The 22938-nt window shown below is 38.6% G+C and overlaps 1 protein-coding gene across 1 annotated transcript; it reads left to right on the top strand.

Moving 5' to 3' along the window:
- The first annotated feature begins 189 nt into the window (after positions 1–189).
- Positions 190–22857, top strand: LOC134799119 (nucleolysin TIAR). The gene is made up of 4 exons (XM_063771518.1): positions 190–1250; positions 3250–3354; positions 10947–11034; positions 17595–22857. Exons 1-4 carry the CDS (start codon positions 384–386, stop codon positions 17702–17704), a joined length of 1170 nt encoding a protein of 389 aa, XP_063627588.1. The 5' UTR covers positions 190–383; the 3' UTR covers positions 17705–22857.
- The last annotated feature ends 81 nt before the right edge of the window (positions 22858–22938 follow it).

Raw genomic sequence — 22938 nt, forward strand, 5'->3', positions numbered from 1 at the left:
ACAAAAAATATCATTTTATAATTTCTTGTTTCCTGGCTACGAAAATGTACAATAAATGTTAAATTATTCGTTGTATGGTTTGGATTTGCGTAATTTCAAACAAAATCGTTTAGAAAAGTACAATATTCCGCTTTCCCGCCAACTTTTTAAATTGATTCCACCGGAAATTTGTCTATAGATGCGTTTGTTTCCGAAAAGTGAACGTTTCACGAGTCAACAGCAACGTCTTTCGAGAAGTTATAGGCGCTGTTTGCGACATTTTTCTTTCTTTATCCGTCATCCAATGTTTTGTGTAATGAAATAACACGTTGGTTAGCGAGTAATTTCGATCCTAGTGTTCATAGTCGTAATTAAGTAACCGCTAGATTACGATTAATTCTAATATGGGCGACGAAAGCCACCCGAAAACTCTCTACGTCGGTAATTTAGACGCGAGTGTCACAGAAGATTTTCTATGCGCGTTGTTCGGCCAAATTGGCGAAGTAAAAGGTTGTAAGATAATCCGTGAGCCCGGAAATGATCCTTATGCGTTCCTCGAGTTCACGAATCACTCGGCGGCGGCTACGGCCCTGGCCGCCATGAACAAGCGAGTGTTTCTGGACAAGGAGATGAAGGTTAACTGGGCGACAAGTCCCGGGAACCAGCCCAAGACGGACACTAGCAACCACCACCACATATTCGTCGGCGACCTGTCGCCGGAGATCGAAACGCACATACTGCGAGAGGCTTTCGCGCCCTTTGGTGAGATCTCAAACTGCCGGATAGTCCGCGACCCACAAACGCTCAAATCTAAGGGGTACGCGTTCGTTTCTTTTGTGAAGAAGGCTGATGCCGAAGCGGCGATTCAGGCTATGAACGGACAGTGGCTAGGGTCGAGGTCCATACGCACCAACTGGTCGACACGCAAGCCGCCGGCTAACAGGCCCAGCGAGGGCGCGCCGAGCAGCAAGCGAGCTAAGCAGCCCACATTTGACGAGGTTTACAACCAGAGCTCACCAACTAACACAACTGTTTACTGTGGGGGCTTCACCAGCAATGTTATCACTGAGGAGTTGATGCAGAATACATTCTCACAGTATGGCCAGATACAGGATATTAGAGTATTCCGAGACAAAGGCTATGCGTTTATTAGGTTCACAACTAAAGAGGCGGCAGCACATGCCATCGAGGGCACACATAACACAGAGATTAGTGGACATGCAGTAAAATGTTTCTGGGGCAAAGAGAACGGAGGAACGGGAGAGAGCCAGGTAATTATTTTTATTAATTGATAGTTTTGGTTTTCCTTCGCCGAAAAGTTAGTGGTAAGTATCAAAACTACATACATCCAAGAAGAAAAGGGGTATGTGTAGCGTCCCCAACCCGCATTGGGCCAAAGTGGGGACTATACCCAAACCCTCTCATGCACAAGAGGAGGCCTGTGCCCAGTATCATGTATATAGGCTGGATTGTTTATTTATTTAATACTATTGGTGTTGCTTGCAATCAAATTTGAATAATCCTTTTTGAACTATTTTAATTCAATTCTATTTATTTATCACATATAAACATACAGTATAAAATAAACCAATTCAATTTAATGGTCAATATAATAAAATAGACAAATAATCTTAACAAATTTAAAACCTATCAACACTTAGGGGCTGTCCATAAATTACGTCATCGATTTTTGACCCCCCCCCCTCTAATCATCCAAAAATCATGCTTCAAATGACCCCATTTCCTCCTACTTCATGCTACCGTCATCCGATGTCCAAACCCCCCCTCCCCTAATTTAAAATGACGTAATTTATGAATAGCCCCTTAACACAAATACAGTAAAAATAAAAATAATAAACAGCATAACTCAAACAAATTATACATTAACTACCAAGCTGACATAGCTGCTTTTATTTCTGTTTTTGAAGGTAGGCTTTTTTTTATAAATGCACAACATTAATGAAAAAAGTGTTTACTTAGCATAAAAATTTCTTATGTGTAAATATACCAATTTGATGTCAGAGTCAGTAATACTTTGTTTCCTGCTAAATGCAGTAAACTTATCCACTTTTCCTTCATTTCTAAAATTACTGTATTGAGTCATCTAGTACCATCGCTCACACTGTTAACTGACAGTAAACCTTATTACAAAAGCATAAGGTCCACCGATGGACAGTTAAGAGTGTTGCTGTTTGTACAAATCACAAGCCTAATTGAGCGAACTTTGGGAATAGGTTGATTTATTGGTAATAAAGGTAAATAATTAAAAAAATATAAAATTTTAAAGGGGAAAATAATGTAATTTGATAATAATGATACTATAATTTAGTTTCTTTTTACCTTTTAGCTGGCATGCAGTCAACAGAAGCAACCTGCTAAGCGGGTGAGGTGTTCAAAATGAACTGAACACATTTACTGCTGAATTAGAACTTGTTGCACCAACCACAATTGACAGATTAATCTGTCAATCAACAGTGAACTATAAAACTTTCATTAAGTTTAGCAATAGCAGACGTTTTGGGGTAACCAACCCCAAGAGAGTGTGAAGGTCATTTGGAACACCTCACCTGCTTGTTTGACTGTACATCTCTCTCTCTCTCTCTTTAGCCCTTCTCTACCCTACTTATGGAATTATTCGCTTTCTGTCAATTAAATATCAAATTCACATTCCCGCTGCAGGACTTTGTCAGATAATGGTTATATCAAATTTGCAAACCAATCTTGCAGTCAAATTTAAGTGTGACAAGGTATATTGCTTTTACATTCTATTGTGCAATGGTTTTAATAATATAGAAGTTTATGGTTTTTGTATAAAAACATTACACTTCTATATTAAATTAGCAGACCAACTGTTTCAATATATATTATTGGCATAGTAATAATAACCTTTGCATATTGCAACTATGTAATCACAAAAGCAATGATATTGTGTCACTATCACTATCCATGGAAATTAGGTACTATAAAGTGACCAGTTTTTATTGCTTTAATTACTACCACAAATTCAGAGCCATATTGAACCGTAGTAGTAACAAAACAAGGTTGATTTTTGTGTAAAGCAGCAGTATACCGGTATATTGCTGCTTTGCTCAAAGAGCACATTCCAGTGTTAGAAGACTAGTCTTGAAGCCTTTCGAACCTTAGACTCGCAAACCCTGATAGTTAAAGCTTTGACGACTCAAGTGTTTGAGTTTTAACTGATCATTGTTAGGCCTTATGCCTAAGTAATAAGGTTGAGGATGGTACTAAAGTGTAACGTTATTGTTTCAGAGCACACCCAGCACCACAGCAGCTCCTCCCGCCATGGGCGCGCAGACGCAGGGGTACCCCGGCTACCCGTACCAGCAGCAAGGCATGGGATATTGGTATGCCCAGGTAAGCTGCACATATATGATGGTTGCACTACCATCTTTTCCTTTAAGCCCCAGATCAAGAACTAACTACAGAGCTCAATGAATTCAGTTGATCATGAACATTCACTGTCAGATTATAGGACAATTTTACACAGATCAACCTAGTCACACAGTAAGCAATATGGCTTGTGTTGTGGGTACTAGACGACGATAGGTATATACACCGTCTTTTTTTTTCCGTTAATTTCAAGGCTGCATTCCTGAGCTTAAATCAAGTAACTTTCTCAAAGACACCGATATTCTAATTAACTCCATTTCGGAGATAATCAATAATTTATTTTTTTCCCTTAACGCCTCTACAAGCATGTACACTTACCTTAGGGCCGGTTTACATATTGATTAGTGTGACAATGACATTTCGAACATATATCTCGGTCGATATATGTTCGAAATGACATTGTCACAGATTTCAATTGTTTGGTTGAGTTAAATGTAATGCCCGTGTTACAACAACGCTACATGCTACATTTGATTACTTTGGGGTCATCCATTAATTACGTCACACGAATTTCTAGGTTTTTTGACCCCTCCCCCCCTCCTTGTTACACTTTGTCACTTTTGGCAAACCCCTTCCCCCTGGTGTGACGTCACATTTCTTCAACTAAATCGGCAATTATTTATTTAATATTTTATCAAAATATTTTTGACAAAAGAAATATTAGTAATTTTATAACCCAACACTGATTAAGAAATAAAATTAAACTAATAAAAACGATTATCGTTTCAAAAACTTGTTATTTAACTGTATAGCGAATAAAATAATTTAAATAAATTTTCGGTTACTGATGAAGTTAAAAGTGACGTCACTAAGTTTGTGACTCCCCCCTCCCCCTTGTCACAACATGTCACATTTTCTTGACCCCCTCCCTCCCCCTAAACGTGTGATGTAATTAATGGATGACCCCTTTTTAAACTTAAATATTTTTTTAAAAAAAGCAAAAAAAATTTTTTTTTTTAAATGAACTATGTCATTTAGTTCTCTTAAACGTACTTAACCATACCCCGAAGTTAACGGAATTCAATAAAACCACGATGTATAATATACACATATATATATATAAATACTTATATACATAGAAAACATCCATAACTCGGGAACAAATATTTGTGATGAACACACCATTAAATGCCCATACCAGGTTTCGAACCCGGGACCTCCTGCTTCGTAGGCAGGGTCACTACCGACTAGTCTATAAGGCCGTTAAAAATAAATCATTAACATATTATGCTGAAACTGCCACAGCAAAATAATCAGAATCGGAAACTAATTGATTTCTCGAAGCAGCGTTATCTCTAATTGCTACTCGTAGGTTTAATCACTGATTACATTTGCTTCTGCATCTTTCTTAGGTATTTATTTATTGATCAAATAAGTAACACAGCATTACAGTATAAAACCAAGGCACTGGGAAACTACAAAATAAAAGAAAAGACAAAGAAAAACAATACACAGCATAAAAATTAAATTAACTAAACATTAGATTTGGGCGACGACGTAACCGCGTGGCTCCGTAGCGTCTGAGGGCCTACCGCGAACCACGTTCGACGTGTTGCCTCTGTGTCGCACTTGTAAATTAGTACGTAAGTGTGACAGAGAGGCAACACGTCGAACGTGGTTCGCGGTAGGCCCTCTGACACGGCGTAGGGTTCGGCAGGTTGCCCCGGAACCGCCGAAACACCACACCCTTCGGCCAGAAGTCCGCGCTTGCGATGGTGTCCTGCAGCGGCCGCGGCACGCGCACCACAAATGAACTGAAGTGCACATAGTGACGCGACTGTAGCTGTGTATATGTTATTATATACCTAACAATATACATATGTCGCATATCACATTTTATAAACTATTCAACGGAGTACTTTCTCGTTTATCGCTAGCGATAAAACTGTATTAAGGCTCATTTAGACGGCGCGCGAATTCGCATGCGATTTTAGTTACATTGCGGACTATTGAGGTTACATCGAATTCACATTAAGCGGCCAATCGAATACCACCATGTAATGAAACTCAAGTGCGAGTTCTCGCACCGTAATGAGCCTTTAAGAGCGCTATTACATTTCGGCGTTGAGCGAGTTTAGGTATTTTACGCGCTGCGGCAGGCCGTGCGAGCTCAGTACGCCGATCCCTTCTACCACACTCGCACTACAATGATGGATTAAACATTCTTGATCCTTCGCGAAGCATATTGAAATCAACCATAACAACACTAACTGTACTTAACTTTTAAAGTTCTAAAACTGTTATTTGGTAAGTACGAAAATACTAAATGCAGTGCAAATGTACATAGGGGCTGTTCATAAATTACGTCATCTATTTTTGACGATTTTTGACCCCCCCCCACCCCTCAAATCATCCAAAAATCAAGCTTCGGATGAATCTGTTTCCTCCTACGTCATGTTACCATCATCCGATGTCCAGACCCCCCCACTCCTCCCATTTGAAACGACGTAATTTATGAATAGCCCCATACTTGTACTTATGAAGGTATATTACTCGAAAGAAATTATAGGTACCTACTCGCTTATTTACATGTTTCGTCATTGCATTTGGTACCTATAGGTTGTAAAGTTTGTATCAACGAGGGTTTAAAAACGAACTGGTACTGAGGATCTGATGATGATTAAGGTGGTCACGGATACCAATCAACCATGTAGTAACATGATTAGGCTCGTTTGATTCGTCTCAACAAGATCTTTGACACTGAAGATACACAGGGTCTGATGATGGAGCTTGAAGGTGGCCACGGGTACCAGTCTATCATGTAACTAAACAACTTCGTGTTTGGGCTCGTTTGATTCGTCTCAACAAGATCTTTGACACAAGACAGTACTCAGGGTCTGATGATGGAGCTGGAAGGTACCATTACCAATCAACCCTGCAACTAAACCACATCGTGTTTAGGATCGTTTGATTCGTCTCAACAAGATCTTTGACACTAGGTGATACTCAGAGTCTGATGATGGAGCTGGAAGGTGGTCACCGGTACCAATCAACCATGCAACTAAACCATTTCGTGTTTAGGCTCGTTTTATTCGTTTCAACAAGATCTTTGACACAAGATAGTACTCAGGGTCTGATGTTGGAGCCGGAAGGTGGTCACCGGTACCAATCAACCATGCAACTAAACCATTTCGTGTTTAGGCACGTTTTATTCATCTCAACAAGATCTTTGACACAAGGTAGTACTCAGGGTCTGATGATGGAGCGTGAAGGTGGCGACGGGTACCTGTCTGTCATCATCAGCTCCATCATCAGACCCTGAGTAGTATCTTGTGTCAAACATCTTATTGCGACGAATCAAACGAGCCCAAACACGAAGTGGTTCAGTTACATGGTAGACTGGTACCCGTGGCCACAGTCCAGCTCCATCATCAGACCCTGAGTACTAACTTGTGTCAAAGATCTTGTTGCGACGAATCGAACGAAGCCAAACACGAAGTGGTTTAGTTGCATGGTTGATTGGTACCGGTGACCACCTTCCGGATCCATCATCAGACCCTCAGTACTACCTTGTGTCAAAGATCTTGTTGCGACAAATCAAACGAGCCCAAACACGAAGTGGTTCAGTTACATGGTAGACTGGTACCCGTGGCCACAGTCCAGCTCCATCATCAGACCCTGAGTACTAACTTGTGTCAAAGATCTTGTTGCGACGAATCGAACGAAGCCAAACACGAAGTAGTTTAGTTGCATGGTTGATTGGTACCGGTCACCACCTTCCGGATCCATCATCAGACCCTCAGTACTACTTTGTGTCAAAGATCTTGTTGCGACAAATCAAACGAGCCCAAACACGAAGTGGTTCAGTTACACGGTAGACTGGTACCCGTGGCCACCTTCCAGCTCCATCATCAGATCCTGAGTACTATCTTGTGTCCAAGGTCTTGTTGAGACGAATCAAACGAGCCTAAACACGAAGTGGTTTAGTTGCATGGTTGATTGGTACCGGTGACCACCTTCCGGCTCCAACATCAGACCCTGAGTACTATCTTGTGTCAAAGATCTTATAGAAACGAATAAAACGAGCCTAAACACGAAGTGGTTTAGTGGCATGGTTGATTGGTACCGGTGACCACCTGCCGGCTCCATCATCAGACCCTGAGTACTATGACGACCGGTCTGGCCTAGTGGATAGTGACCCTGCCTGCGAAGCCGATGGTCCTGGGTTCGAATCCCAGTAAGGGCATTTATTTGTGTGATGAACACTAATATTTGTTCCTGAGTCATGGCTGTTTTATATGTATATAAGTATGTATTTATCTATATAAGTATGTATATCGTCGCCTAGCACCCATAGTACAAGCTTTGCTTAGTTTGGGGCTAGGTTGATCTGTGTAAGATGTCCCCTAATATTTATTTATTTATTTATCTTGTGTCAAAGATCTTGTTGAGACGAATCAAACGAGCCTAAACACGAAGTGGTTTAGTTGCATGGTTGATTGGTACCGGTGACCACCTTCCGGCTCCATCATTAGACCCTGAGTATTATCTTGTGCCAAAGATCTTGTTGAGACGAATCAAACGAGCCCAAACACGAAGTGGCTTAGTTGCATGGTTGATTGGTACCGGTGACCACCTTCCGGCTCCATCATCAGACCCTGAGTACTATCTTAAGTCAAAGATCTTGTTGAGACGAATAAAACGAGCCTAAACACGAAGTGGTTTAGTTGCATTGTTGATTGGTACTGGTGACCACCTTCCGGCTCCATCATCAGACCCTGAGTACTATCTTAAGTCAAAGATCTTGTTGAGCCGAATCAAACGAGCCCAAACACGAAGTGGTTTAGTTGCATGGTTGATTGGTACCGGTGACCACCTTCCGGCTCCATCATCAGACCCTGAGTACTATCTTGTGTCAAAGATCTTGTTGAGATGAATAAAACGAGCCTAAACACGAAGTGGTTTAGTTGCATGGTTGATTGGTACCGGTGACCACCTTCCGGCTCCATCATCAGACCCTGAGTACTATCTTGAGTCAAATAAATACATATAGAATGTCAGGTCGTTTCAAATATTTTTAATCCTGTCCGGTAGTTTATTAAACTGTACCATTATAAATTATAATACTATAAAAACGGTGCTAGGATCAAAGTCTCTCGTTGCGGTTTACACGCACACAGTATAGCGTTTTACACGGCGCCCGCCGCACACAATGATAAAAAACCTCGTCGTCGCCGTTGAAAATGTGCGGAGCCGACCGACACACGTCCTGCCTCTACAAGCTCTGCCGCGGCACTGAGCTGGCGCAGCGCGCGTCATCGGTAATATAGAGTAGTTTTCAAAAAATTGCCAAAAAATTATAGTAGAATTTCATAAACACTAATGTATACCAACAGTATAAGCAAACGTTGCAGATTGCTTGAGTATGAAAATGACTTCGATATTAAGTAGATTTTCGTAGGAATTGACACTTGTTTCGGAGAGAAAATCGAGTTCGTTTTACTTTGATTTTCTCTTTCTCAAAGGTATGTAGGAAAAATATAGTTTGATATGCCTAAAGTACAGGGTATTAGTAATACAAAATAGCCAGGTTTAGCAGAGTAAAATTCTCAACATTTCCAAATAAGAGCTCGCCATTCAGTGCTTCACGGGGTTTTTCGGAAACGACCATCAGAAAAAAAATCATTACTAATTTAATAAGTCCTTTTTCTAATATTTACAACGATATTTATAAAGATAAGAAGACGCTTTTACTGGAACAAGTACTCATTGTTTCTAATAATGAGCGCAAAGTCCTGAATTTCGTCGACTAGTATCATCAATTTTGCATTATTTCGACTTTTCTTGTAAGAGCGCTCTTAAGCTGCCTTTGCACTGAGGCGAGGATGAGCGGAGATGAGAGGAATCGTGTTGGCTAGGCTCCCAGCAATTGGTTCAGTATTACAGGCGTGAAAATGTCGGTTCGTTTAAAAAAAAAATTTACCTATTTGGCTATTTCACTTCATTATTAAGGCACGTGATATTACATAGTAGTGATTAATACATAGTATTTGTACTATTTGTAAATAGTAATAATGGAAAGTACCCTTATTAGCACGTAATAGCGTGTAATTAGTTAATGATAAGTAATTGTGAATGCAATTATGTCCATGTTGCTTATGCAACATCACATGTATTAAGAAAGTTACAAAGGTAAACCAATAAAACGCAGGTTTAAAAATCAGTAAACTTTAATTCTCTTTGACAATCATTGTTATAAATTATTTATAACAATGATTTATTTATATCTGTCGTATTAACCGTGAAATGTAATTTACGACCTCCACTAAATGCATGATCTACTCATACATCATCATGTTTGAAAACAAAAGATATACGAGTATAGCGCCAACTGCGCGCCTCTGGGCTGTATCTTATTCTTTGAACCTCGTGGCGGTGCAGCAATACAAAATTCACGTGCGATCGCAGTGAGCGGGGTAAGCGGGTGGTGCGGGGACAGAGCGCTTAGCTGCGCCCAGACGCTCAAGGGCATTGGGCCTACCTATCGTCTTAACTAACCATCACTAGGCCTTATTTCGTTGCAGTAAGGTTTGAACAGTCGCCATCAGATATATCCGAGCGGCCAAGGTGCTGAAAAATATCTGAACATGCACATTAACCCTTTACCAGGCTAAGGGATATATATTTCCCACATACGGCACTTCAAACATGTGTTCTATTTTCGACGAGTAAGACTGACATTCGATTGTCTTTTTTGAAAACCTGGTAAGGGGTAACGTTTTGATAATAAAGTACGGACGGTAAGCACGAAGAATGTCGGACATTGAACCCGTTATGATCAATTAACTGAGACCGTGGTTGCATACAAGGGAGCGAACGCGTGTGTTAATTTGAACAATAAATTAGGTTCGTAAGGTTAATTGTCAATGTCATTAAGGAGAAAGAACTTCTGTGTTATTACGGTATATTAGTAATCTGATATGCATGTTTTTTGGTTTGTTAACATGACCTTAGGGGTCGTCCAGAAATCATGTGATCATATTTGGCCTATTTTTGACTCCCCCTTTCCCTTGGTGATATTTGGTGATTTTAGCGCAAATAGCGCATAATATGTTAATCATCTCATTGAAACGACTTTCTATTGTTAACATTAAATTTGTATGTTCAAGTGGTAACCTAACATACCACTAACCTATGAAAAAAAAATTGGTAATAAACTTTTTATTATCACTCGTTGCCATAGTTATGGTCGCCTGGATCACCTCTTTATGGTATCAGCCGCCTCGCGAGGATATTGTCGCGCGAAGTAACTCGCCCGCGGCATGTCTATTACACAGACCGAGCTGCTTCGCGCGGCAATTTCCTCGTGAGGCGGCTTGTTCTGCGTGGACCCGCCTATTTAAAATAACCAAACATACATTTTTATGGCAGCTATAAAACCTTTCCATAACACAATAAATGGGCTATCTACTTAGCATATTAGTAGAAACTAATATAACATTTCTTTTAACAAACCATGGTACTATTGTCGCCTGACGGGACAGAATAACAACAAAAAAATTTGATGCACCTAATTATTACTCTGTGTTGTGTAAAACATGACTATTGTGTTGCAGGGCTACCCCGCGATACAGGGCTACATGGCCCCCGGCTACTATCAGCAATACGCCACCGCCTATAGCAATCCGCAGGCCGCAGCAGCAGGTAACCTAAAACTCCTTTATTAACTGGGTACACACAGAGCGAGCATACGCGCGAGGCAACTCGCGCACAAAACGGCCAGTGTTAGACGTGCCTCGCGCGCGCCGCCTCGGCCGAGGCACGTCTACACTGATGGCCATTTTGTGCGCGAGGAAATTGCCTCGCGCGTGTGCTCACTCTGTGTGGATCCGGCTATTAACCTTTCAATAATGTTCAGTAAGGTGCAGCGACAGTGAGTTCAGATCCTTCTCCGAACGCGCTAGCGATTGATTCGTCACGCGTCACTTTCATACGCCCGAGCGTTAAAGAGGTCTTCTAATAATCTTATCTTTATACTTTTGGCAAACGTCGACAAAAATTGTATGATTTTTTGTCAAACATCGACAAAAATTGTATGATTTCGCCTGTTTTAGTGGCAGGTAGTATCGGTTGTAGTATTTGTAGTGAAGGTGTGTCTTAGAGCATTCAATAACGGGAGACGTCATATATGTCGTATCTGCGTAAAAAAAGTTCTGCCGAATTTCGCGGGGAGGTGAGGAAATAACACATGCAAAATATTACTCACAAATGCAAAAAAAAATACATTCTCATTTTGATGCAATATAATATTTAAATCTTTCGCGTTTTGAACACATATAAACTCACATTTATAGACGCACACAAACATATCACACATGGAAATACTTCGTAAAAAAACACGGTGTAAAGATACGTAAATGTTCATGAATTCGTCCGGCTAAATAGGTTGAGGTAGGCGTCGTTAACTGAGGTCGATAATTCTATCGATATTTTCACAAACATAGATATTGAGAGTTAATATTATTGAAATAATTGTTAAGCTATAAAATGCAAATAAAATCAAAAATATTGAATATTTTACTTTATTAACAAATTTCAATTAACTTTAGGTGGATCAAAAAAGGGTAGGTACCTAAATTAACTTTGGGTGGAAAAATCGAAACATGAACATCGAAAGTCATAAAATATCTAAGTATATATTTTAAGGGCTTATTATACTTATGCAGGATAGCCTTCGGACGGCGAACGATCAGCCGCGACGTCGGCCCCAATATCGAGCCAAAGGATCGTTTTCCGTTTCACGAAATAATAGCACATATTTTACAATATTTATTGCAAAAAAATACTTTAACTTCAAACATATTAATTTTGCTTATCATTAACATTTTAGGCAATTCGAGAGGAAGTATTTTTTACATTTCAAATATTGGTAACGATGTCCTTATATTTCGTAAAACGGAAAACGATCTTGCTCGGGCGCGACGTCGGTGCCGACGTCGGCCACGATCGTAAGGCCTGACCGCCTGACGGCAGGATAAGTGTAATAAGTAGAGATGCCACGAATATTCGGCAACTATTTGGTATTCGGCCTATTCGGCCACTTTGCCGAATATTCGGCATTCGGCCGAATGTTGCCTACTATTCGACCGAATACCGAATATCTGTTGCACCTACCTAAAAAGAAAAATTACACAATAAAATAACCAAAACTAGGTATATTTAAAATTTAAAATGTATTCTTTTAAAGTAGTTAAATATGAAGGCTCGTTTTTGAGCATTTGTTGATTACAAAATATTTTATTTTTATCATGGGTCTGATTTGATTGACTCTAACTACATTCATTAATTAGAATAGAATAGAATAGAATAGATTTATTCGTAAGCACAAACAATCGGAACAGTACATAGAATAAAAGAAAACACAAAATAAGATTAAAGTGCCACGAAATGGCCCCATCTCAGCATGTTGCTGGTGGCTTCCAGCGCTGATCTTCCGATGAGACCATCAAGTGAGAAGAATCACGGAAGGTAACAGACAAGAAGAAAAAAGACAGAAATAACATACAGTAAACAGTTAGTTAAATAAGAAAAAAGTTACACAGCAAGAAGATACAACATAACGACTATTTACAATTAAGATTAATTAATACAAAAACAAGCATCGTGCTCTAAATCGCTGTATCGATCCGGTCCGACCATATCTTGGCTGAGCATTACAGCTGTATACAGGGTGGAAAGGCACGACGATCCTTCCCGGAAGTATTAGGTCGTTTAAGTGATACAGAGACTATTGGTAATGGTAAGAATCGTTAATTGAGTAAAAAATAAAAATTGCAAAAATACTACTTTTTAACTGTGGTGATAACCCTATAGCATGTGCACATGACGGCTAGATTAAGGATCTCCGTCGGGAAAGCTCGGGACTTTACACTTTTTTCCGATCGTTGACAGTATCGCAATATGAATGACGCATAAATGTCAAATAAATCAAATGCATGCAAAAATATTACAAACAATTTTATTACTTTCTTAGATAATTACTTTTTTCCAATATTTAATACTATCTTCTTTTCACATACGGTGTTCAAATGTACCTCCGTGTATTACAACGCCGCCGCAGCCCGTACCCGAGTATGTCGATGCACATGCGATATAGTGTATGCTCTTCGTCATTTATCCTCCGCAGAAAGCACCAATTAGCCTTTGTCTCATTTCGTCCGCAGTTTCACATTCCGTTTGGTTTGGTACACCATATCTTTTACACAGCCCCACAAATTTAAATAGCCACGAGCATCTAACATTTTTATTTGAAGAATATGACATTCAATAAGTATAGTTCAATGAAAATTTAATTTCAAACATCAGACGTCTTGTCTATTTCCTACCACGCAAGAAGGTTTGTTAGTTTGGTATTGAAGAAGTATTTATTCTTGATTTATTCTTAGTATTTAATTTTTGCAAGTTCATTTGGTGCAACTAACACAACCTACTTGTTATTTTTAATTATTTTAGATAGTTTCCAATTATTCGAAAATAATTTTGTGAAACGTGTTAAGAAACTAAAACCCTTTTTATCAGTCAAGGAAACCAGGACGGCTATGATGGTTTTGTCACCATATCATTAATCATTTAATGCATGATATGACGACTATCTGATAAATGATATAATTCGGTAAAAAGTCGCGAGGATAACGTATAAGTGACTAATGATAGCGTGATATGTTTTGAGGTTCATAAAAATCAATTTTAAACTCGATGAATTAAGGTGTATATTAAAGAAAAGATGGTTAAATCACATTCTACCACTTATCCACATATGTCATTGTGAGTTAAATCTTATCCATGATTTGAACTTTTGAAAAAACAATTCTAAATAAGTTTACTTAAAGCGTATTTTAATTAATAGTTCGCGAGGATAACGTATATGTGACTAATGATAGCGTGACATGTTTTGAGGTTTTGAAAAATCATATTTATACTCGATGACTTAAGGTGTATTTTAAAGAAAAGATGGTTAAACCACATTCTACCACTTATCATTGACAGTTAAATTTATCCATAGTTTGAGCTTTTGAAAAATCAATTCTAAACAAGTTTACTTAAAGCGTATTTTAATGAATAGTTGGCTAAATGACATGCTATCACCACTTATGCACATGTGGCATTGATAGTTAAAAGTTTTCCATGGTTCAAGGTTTTGAAATATAGATTCTAATTGAGTTAATATAAGGTTTTTTTTAAAGTGAATCTTTTATTCCATCGCCTCAAATTTAACCGTCTTTATCATGTCGCAAAATGTACTTTATTTCTAGTACTTAGAGTTCATACTCTTTGAAATAAGCTACATTATCGGACTAAAGTAGACTCGGCTACAATACTTAATTCACGATTGCTGATATTTGCTTGTAATGTCATACAAATTTTTAAGGACAGTAGTCGACCTTATTAACCTAAAATACGGTGATCTGTGAAAATCAAATAAATAATACTTTAAGAGCAGTAACTCATTTTGAAATCTCTTTCAATTGTAGAATTTAACATATTGTACAAGTACAAAGTATCCAATTGAATGACACTTCAAAATGAGTTAGAGTCGGACCAAGAAAAGTCTGCAGCGGATTTGATAGCCCACGCAGTGCAAGTGTTATTTATACGTCATAATTTCATAGAAGTTTGACGTTTAAAATAACACTTGCACTGAGTGGGCTATCAAATCCGCTGCAGACTTTTCTTGGTCTGACTCTATACTGCTCTTATTGCACGGCAGAATTGTACAATCACCCACACTGTTAACTGCACATCGGTGGACTTTATGCCTTTTGAAATAAGGTCCACCGATGTACCTACAGTTAGGAATGTTGCAGTTTAGAAAAAGAAATCGTTTATTTGAAAATAAAACATAACCTATTTGCTGGGTGCGATACGACAGCGGACTTTGAAATTTCAAATGGCTGGCTGTCATTACGAAGGTGTTACGAAGAGAACAAATAATTTCAATTAAATATAGTAATTTACATATATTCTATTCGAACATGTAAATCTTCATTTCCCCTCTAAAATGGCACAAAGGGCACAATCAATAAATTTCAGGTAGTACACACACGGACTTTCTCATGGCTGACTTTACGAGAAGTAAAGAAATAAAAATCGAATAACGCATTTTAGACTTATAATGCTATAGACTTATGTGTACGATTTAATTACAATAAATACAATACAATTTACATAGTTAATTTTCGTAACACAAATGTATCAATTAAGTTAAGACTCATCACAGCTTCTTAACTGCGCTTATCGTGACCCAGTGAGCACTACGATAAATTAATCAAGGCTAGCTGTCAAAAATCGTCTTTATGTCTAATTATCCAACAATAGTAGCCACTTACCGTGTATTGTTGTCTAAGTGGACAAAACGGTATGAATGTTATAAAACTGTATAAATCTAGACAAGTGACCGTTATATCATTTAACTTATCCACTTATCCACTAAGTTTAAGGTGGATATGTAGACAAATGACATATTATCCAACGACCATGTTATGCAGTTAATCGTTTAACGACTATCGCTGTCAAAAGTGGAAAAGACGACAAATCAATAAAAACTGGATAAAATATCCGTTTTATCATCATTTATCCAGCCATATCATTTATACAGTCGACCATCATAGCCTTGCAGAGATATTTATAAGACGATTGCGTACTTTTGAGTGGTTGTCAATGTCACCATTTGAACTGTCGTTGTAAACAATGTTGTGGTTAGTATTATTAATATTAAGGAATAACATAACTATTTCATTCAAGTATTGAACAAGTGGAACCACTAAGAAAGCGAAAATCCTGCAATGATTCTTACCGTGCTGTAAGCAGACCTAAAAATGGTTAGATGGCAACAAATTAGCATAATTTCCTGTCGAATACTGATTGTTTACAAGTAAGTTCATTGACCCTGTCACCTGTTAGGGTTAGAACAAAGTAGTTTTTTGCGTGGATGTTTAAAAGGTCATAATTTAGAAACGGTTGCCCATATTAACATAGTTTCTATGGAGAAAATATAGAGCTTAGGCTAAACTATCTCCCATTTCCGGAAAGGATCGTCGTGCCTTTCCACCCTGTATACTACTAGCTGTTATTCTGTTATTAGCTACTAATTCTGTTCAACATAAAAATATATCTTGGCAAACGTTGTGCTTTGTTGGCGAACAGTTTTCATAATAATGGTGACTCAAAATGTTCGCACGTCATGCCGAATATTATAAAAGAAATGAGCAAAATTAAAATATATATTTCAAATAGATTGTGTTCACTTGGAAATTTTCCAGGTTTTTAGTGAATCATACTTATTATCGACATTTATTGATTTTATCGACCATGTCTCATCTCTACAATCAAGTCTCGGGAACGATCATTACGTCATTACTATTAGATATTTCCAATAAACTCTGCAAATATCATTCAACTCTATTTTAATTGCAATTAAGTTCATTCTTCCAAAACACGAAAAACAAATCTCGGGGGGAGTGCCGATTTTTCCGTAATTTTCTTTAAAAAATGCTAATATTATTATCAACTCTATTTCAAATACCTTTTAGATTATTTCTTACATAGCATAAAGACGAAGTCTCGTGGGGAGTGCTGTTTTATCCACGTTCGAATTGTAAATCGATTGAATAATGGATTCATTTGACGTGTGATGAAAAATATTTTTATAAAAATAATATTAGACCAATAAAATTAACTAAAATTATTTACGAATGGAGTGATATACCATATTTTTCTATGGTTGAAGTGGCTGTTCGTTTATTACATGTGCTCACAGCACATGCGGGCATTTTTAGTTACCAGTGATCTCTTGCGAGGCGATTGTGGGAATGAGCATTAATCGATTGAGACATTGTATTTACGTGAATTTTTGCACATTGTGCAAGTTTTTTGGCAGAAGGGTAAAGCTCTGGTTTCCTAGGATAACGGTGCATACAAAATATTACTCATCCTTATTTAGCCGTATTACTTTTGTATGGAGACGGCCGCTATATGACGGCACGGCCATCCTAGGAAAACCGAGCTTTAGTTATTGAAAGCCGGCTTCAGGTTATTAAATGCTCTAAGGGCCATTTGCACCATTCACTAACCCGGGGTTAACCAGTTAAACCGGCGGAGTTACCATGGTTAATAGTACAATTTGACACTGGGTTAACGTTTTAACCACTTAACCCGGGTTAGTGGGATGGTGCAACTGGCACTAAGAGGTATGTTTACATTTGCAGCGGGCTACCGCATGAGCATGCCGGGCGGCGGCGGCGGCTGGAGCGGGCCGCAGCCCGCGCCGCTCGTGTACCAGGCCGTGCCCTCCGCGCCCACGTACCCCTCGCAGTAGCGCGCCCCAAGCCCGCCCACACACCAACCGACACTGCGACTACTCGGTCCCGTACCGTCCGGAGGCATTCGCCGGCAACTCTACCCTCGTAAGGCCATGCCACCCCACAGTCGCCATCAGATACATCGGGGCGCCCGGGGTATTCACTAATATCTGACCGGCCTCTATTATCGAGACGTTAAAGTGCATGTTTCGATATTTTTAAGCACCTCGGTCGCTCCGAGATATCTGACGGCGACTGTACCCTGAAATTTGAACCGTACGCAGAAAGTAGCATTTCTTTTGCTTTTCCAATTTTTCTAACGAAATAATTTCAAATGAAAGAACTTGGTTCAAGTTTCTCGAACGTTTTGTATTGTGGGCAATGTAAGGGTATCTTTTTAGGTCATTGTCATCTCAGCAATTAGTATAAAAGTGACTTATATAAACAGTTGAAGCGCTCCAAAATTTATCCATACAATTTTGTAGCGCGTAGTGCCTCTAAACATCTATACGGTTTGTCGATGCGTTATGTTATGCTGGTTATACGGAAAAATAATTTGGCTGGATCAGAAATACTCTGAGTTATACCCACATAGTAGATTCAAAACTATACGTATAAGAGATATCACTATATCTTTCTTACAAATACTTACAGATTTTAATATGGTCTTAAAGGGGCGCTTGGCACAATTCTTCATTTACTTGCTTGATTTAAATTCAGTTACCAAACATAGGTGAAGATGAAGTAATAAATAACAATGCTCCAATATAATAATAAAATAATATATTCACCCGTGGCAATATGGCCGAGGCACGTCTACACAGACCGAGCTGCTTCGCGCGGCAATTTCCTCGCGAGGCGACTCGCTCTGTGTGGACCCGGCTAATGAAGTTTCATCGCAAAGTGCCAATCGCCTGATCTTTGTCCAAAGAATGACAGTCGCTCAAGCCTTCCCAATGTCTCCAATCGTACCATATAACATATGATGGACATGTGGCTTAAAATGTCCTCTTTTTTCTTCAATCAGTACAGTTTCAAATGATATAGACGTGTTTAAATTGATTCTCCAAATGGCAATTATTTATTTGCAATAATGTTTACAAAAGTGGATGATAATTGATGATACCAGTTTGATTCTCAGTTAAAACGGAAAATAATGTACAAGTTCATTAATTATCAGGCCCCGATTCACTACCCTGACAATTGTCACCTGACATTGACAATTGACCGTACAATTCTGGTCCAAAAAAGTAAACATTGACGTTATTCGGCTTTACGTACCGACTCAAATGTGCAGGAAGCCAGGAAGTTGTCAGTGTCAAATGTCAATTGTCAAATTGGTGAAATAGGCGCCTGGTCCTATGTAAAGTTAAAATAACTCCTAAATCCATTGGAACACAGTTAAAATTTGGGTAAAATTGAAAAGCGCGGTGAAATAAATAACCTTGTAAAGTATCTTTAGAACGAAAGTATTTGGCTAAAGAAGAAACGTCCAATATTCTGAAATAACTTGTTATTTATCACTTGGCCATATTTATAATATGTCTTTTGACTGACTGACTAACAGAAGCGATTGACATGTCATAATGATGTCATCTTCATAAATATATTTTCGATACCTGGTATCAACAAATTGGGCTTGAATGAGCAACACAGAAATACGAAAATACTATTATGTATCTGTCAAATTTTCGTATATGTTTTTCCATAAGTATACCTAAACACATGGTGATTCGAAAGAGCTAGGTTAATATATCAGTGTATTGTGTTCGTATCCATATACCATTCCATAACAGTTATCTATATCAAAAGTGCCAGTATACCATTAACAGCAGAAGTTACATGAACACTTTTCAAAATGATCTGCACATGTGTTGTAAAGAACTCGTTTGAACTCTTTTCCGAAGGGATAGGGTTCAATTTTACGTAATATCTAACACCCTTATGCCCGTTAAAGGACACCTCTCCTGCTTTCTGTTGCAGATTCTTATATCCATATCAAATCAGTATCCATACCACGAGTTTGACACTGACATATTCGCTAGCGACTGCGTAAACTAGCTCACAATAGTCACAAACTTCACAAAGCATCTCCCTCGTACTGACATTGATGTAAGCGAGATGCACTGCGTTTGATTTGACGCAGTCGCTAGCGTTTCAGGCCGCGCATAACTCATGGTGAACGCACATGTGACCAAAGTGTTTGTCTTTTAGTATACTGGCATTTTGATCTTACGACTACGTACGACTCGAATCTTAAGCAATATTAGACTTTATAGTAAAGTGCCTGACATAACCAAGAAAACTGGAATGATTCAATTGTGACAAACATAAGAGGCTGCTATTATTCAGTTCTAAGAATATTCGTTTGAATTATTCCACATTTTATTGGAAAAACTTCCTTTTTCACTCTTTACATTGACGAATACTAAGATACAAACAGCAACACTCTTCTCTGTCCATCGGTGGATCTTATGCCTTTTGTAATAAAGTTTACCGATGGGCAGTTAACAGTGTGGGCGGTGGTACTAGCCTTGTTTGGAAGACAATAAGTTTTGTCACATTTTTTCGATGCTTTTTGAGTTCTTTGAACTATTTTATCTACATTGTCAATAACCTATGGTCTATATTTCACTAATTTGTCAATTGTCATCTGAAAATCTGCCCAAGTGCGCAAAAATATCTGACACAGCCTTAGTCTCAAAAGCCTTATGCCGCGTCTATTTTTGCATAATTCATCGTATGATATATTATGTCGCCATCAGATTTATCGTAACGGCCAAGGTGCTCTCAAATATCTGAACACCTCTATTGTCAAGGCGCTAGAGTGCGTGTTCAGATATTTTTGAGCACCTCGATCGCTACGATGTATCTGATAGCGATTGTATATCTCAAGATGTCCATGTTACAATTATGCTCAATTGCCATGGCATCTGTCCAGTTAGTGAAATAGGGGCATATTTACTCTAATTTATATGAAATTGTTTTTGGAATTATTAAAAAAGCAGTTGGTGGACCAATTCTGACTTTATGGAGGTCAAATATGTACAATCAAGTGGGGTAACTGGGGACAGATAAATAGCATTAGACATTTTTTTTGACTACGAACTAATCTAGCTAGTTAAAAAATTGGCACTATGACTGGTAAATCCTGATTCAAAGATTGTAAGAAGTACACTGATGTCAGTATACTTCATATTATATGAGGAATATTTCCTGTCTAATGTTATCCCTCTTGTTTCCAGTTATCCCAGTTGACTGTTCACTAAAGTGCCATGAAAATGTGTCACAATATGGAATGTTTCGTAGAAAGTGATCTGACTTATTTGCGCTTGTAAAGGATAACAGAACGAAAGCCTTGAGTTTCATTCAAACTAGCTGAAATACTAATTAGCTTCAAAAGCCTTTGGGATTGGGTAGCAGACAAGTCTACATATAATAATTATTATGAATATAGATGGCGTTACTGGGTATTCTTAGTCCCATTTTCTATTAATGGCGTTTTGAATACGTATCTCGATTCATAACGAAAGTGTAATAAAAAGGCGTGTCCACACAGAACGTCCCGCCTCGCAGGGAAATTGCCGCGCGAAACAACTCGGTCTGTGTAGACGTGCCTCGAGCGAAGCAAACGCACTCGCGGGCGTAATGCCTCGGGCGAGGCACGTTTCCACCGATCGAGCTTTTTTCTCGCGATGCTCTCGAGCGCGGCAATTTCCTCGCGAGCCGGCTCGTTCCGTGTGGACAATAATAATTATATGATAATTTGTCTTGCGAAACAATCTCAACTGTTTTGACTCCCTATTTCATTTCGATCTGATGACGGATGTATTATCTTGAAAGACATTTTAGGTAACATTTTTATTGGCAGTAGCTTTTTTGACAGTCTACTATAAAAGTAAGGCCGATGTATAAAATATGTCCTATGCATACCTGCATAAATAGAATTATAGAAATACAGAAGTATTTTATACGGAAAAATGTAACATACTTATCGGCAATAAGGTACATGTAATTATAAAGTCGTTGGTAAAGTTATTTAAGGCTGTTTACACACTGACATGACGAGCCGCGGCGAGCTGAGCGACTTGGCATCGTCCCACGTCGGAATGTGTAAAAAACTGATGTATTTGCTTACATTTTTATATCTGTCATTGCAAACCGTGGTATCAGTGAGTGTATAGCCTAAAGGTGTTGCACGCCATTAGTCAGTTTCTATACCTGTCGCATATAAATATTATTAATTTGATATAAAAATCAAGTAGCTTAAGGTATAGAAACGAGCTAGTTTTGATTTAAGTGCTATCCTTTCTAGAACCCGCATGCTAAGAAAATTAGGATTGTAATGTTTTCTACGCAACATAACTGTAAGGGTTCTACCTATAAGATCATTATTTAGTATGACTGTCAACAATCTGTATTTTATAGGACTATTCTTTAGATGTATTTGTTTTTGAAATGATTATTGACAGAAGGTACAAATTGTTAATGTCATTGAATGGGTGGACTGAAGGCCTAACCTTCGTGGTTAATGTAAGTTAACCATATCCTAAGATCGGCACTGTCAGAAACTGCACAAAACCGTATACCGACCAGTGGTCTGGGGATGTGGAGTGATGTTTATACCAGTGTAAAGCTATGTCCACGCTTTGCTTTTCATTCAAGGGCCTTAGCGCATTCAATAGTACAAGCGGGTTAATCACGGAATAATCGCTCGCTGCGAATTCGCTCCAAGCGGTTTAGTGGACAAGGCATTCTGACGTTTAAGAAAAACTAAGTCGATTATAAATGTGGGCATACTGAACATGTTTAGTAACTAGCACGACCACTGGCAAGGTAACTCGCCTTAGTAGTGTCACATCATCCGATACTGGCCAAATTCCTGTACATTTTGTACGACTAGATTAGGCAGTTAGCGGCGTACAGAGGCGCCGGCACCTACATAGATAGGACATAACGAAATAAATTATAAATTTTTAAAAAACGTTATAAATATATAGTGGAGGACACGACACACTCGTGTATATAGGTTGATATTTATTGCCCGCCCGGACTGAGCCTCCGCTATAACCAGGCCGTATTTATAAGTTCGGCACATGTTGTTTTGTTTGACGAATTGTTATGATTTATTGTATACACTGGTAAGTCAATAAAGCAGTGGGTCTGGTAATGGGTGTTTGATTTGACGTAATTGTCTAGCCGTATATTATTATTATGTTGATTTCTGGGTACAATCGAAGACCCTTTTGGC

This window comes from Cydia splendana, chromosome 18 (genome assembly GCF_910591565.1).
Source record: "Cydia splendana chromosome 18, ilCydSple1.2, whole genome shotgun sequence".
In the NCBI taxonomy this organism is placed as follows: Eukaryota; Metazoa; Arthropoda; class Insecta; order Lepidoptera; family Tortricidae; genus Cydia; species Cydia splendana.

Bases quoted from the DNA above. Each gene is read 5' to 3' on its own strand.
- LOC134799119 (XM_063771518.1), top strand. From the start codon at position 384: ATGGGCGACGAAAGCCACCCGAAAACTCTCTACGTCGGTAATTTAGAC. The intron at 1,251-3,249 runs GTAATTATTTTT...TTATTGTTTCAG, and splicing joins GAGGAACGGGAGAGAGCCAG to AGCACACCCAGCACCACAGC. The intron at 3,355-10,946 runs GTAAGCTGCACA...ATTGTGTTGCAG, and splicing joins TGGGATATTGGTATGCCCAG to GGCTACCCCGCGATACAGGG.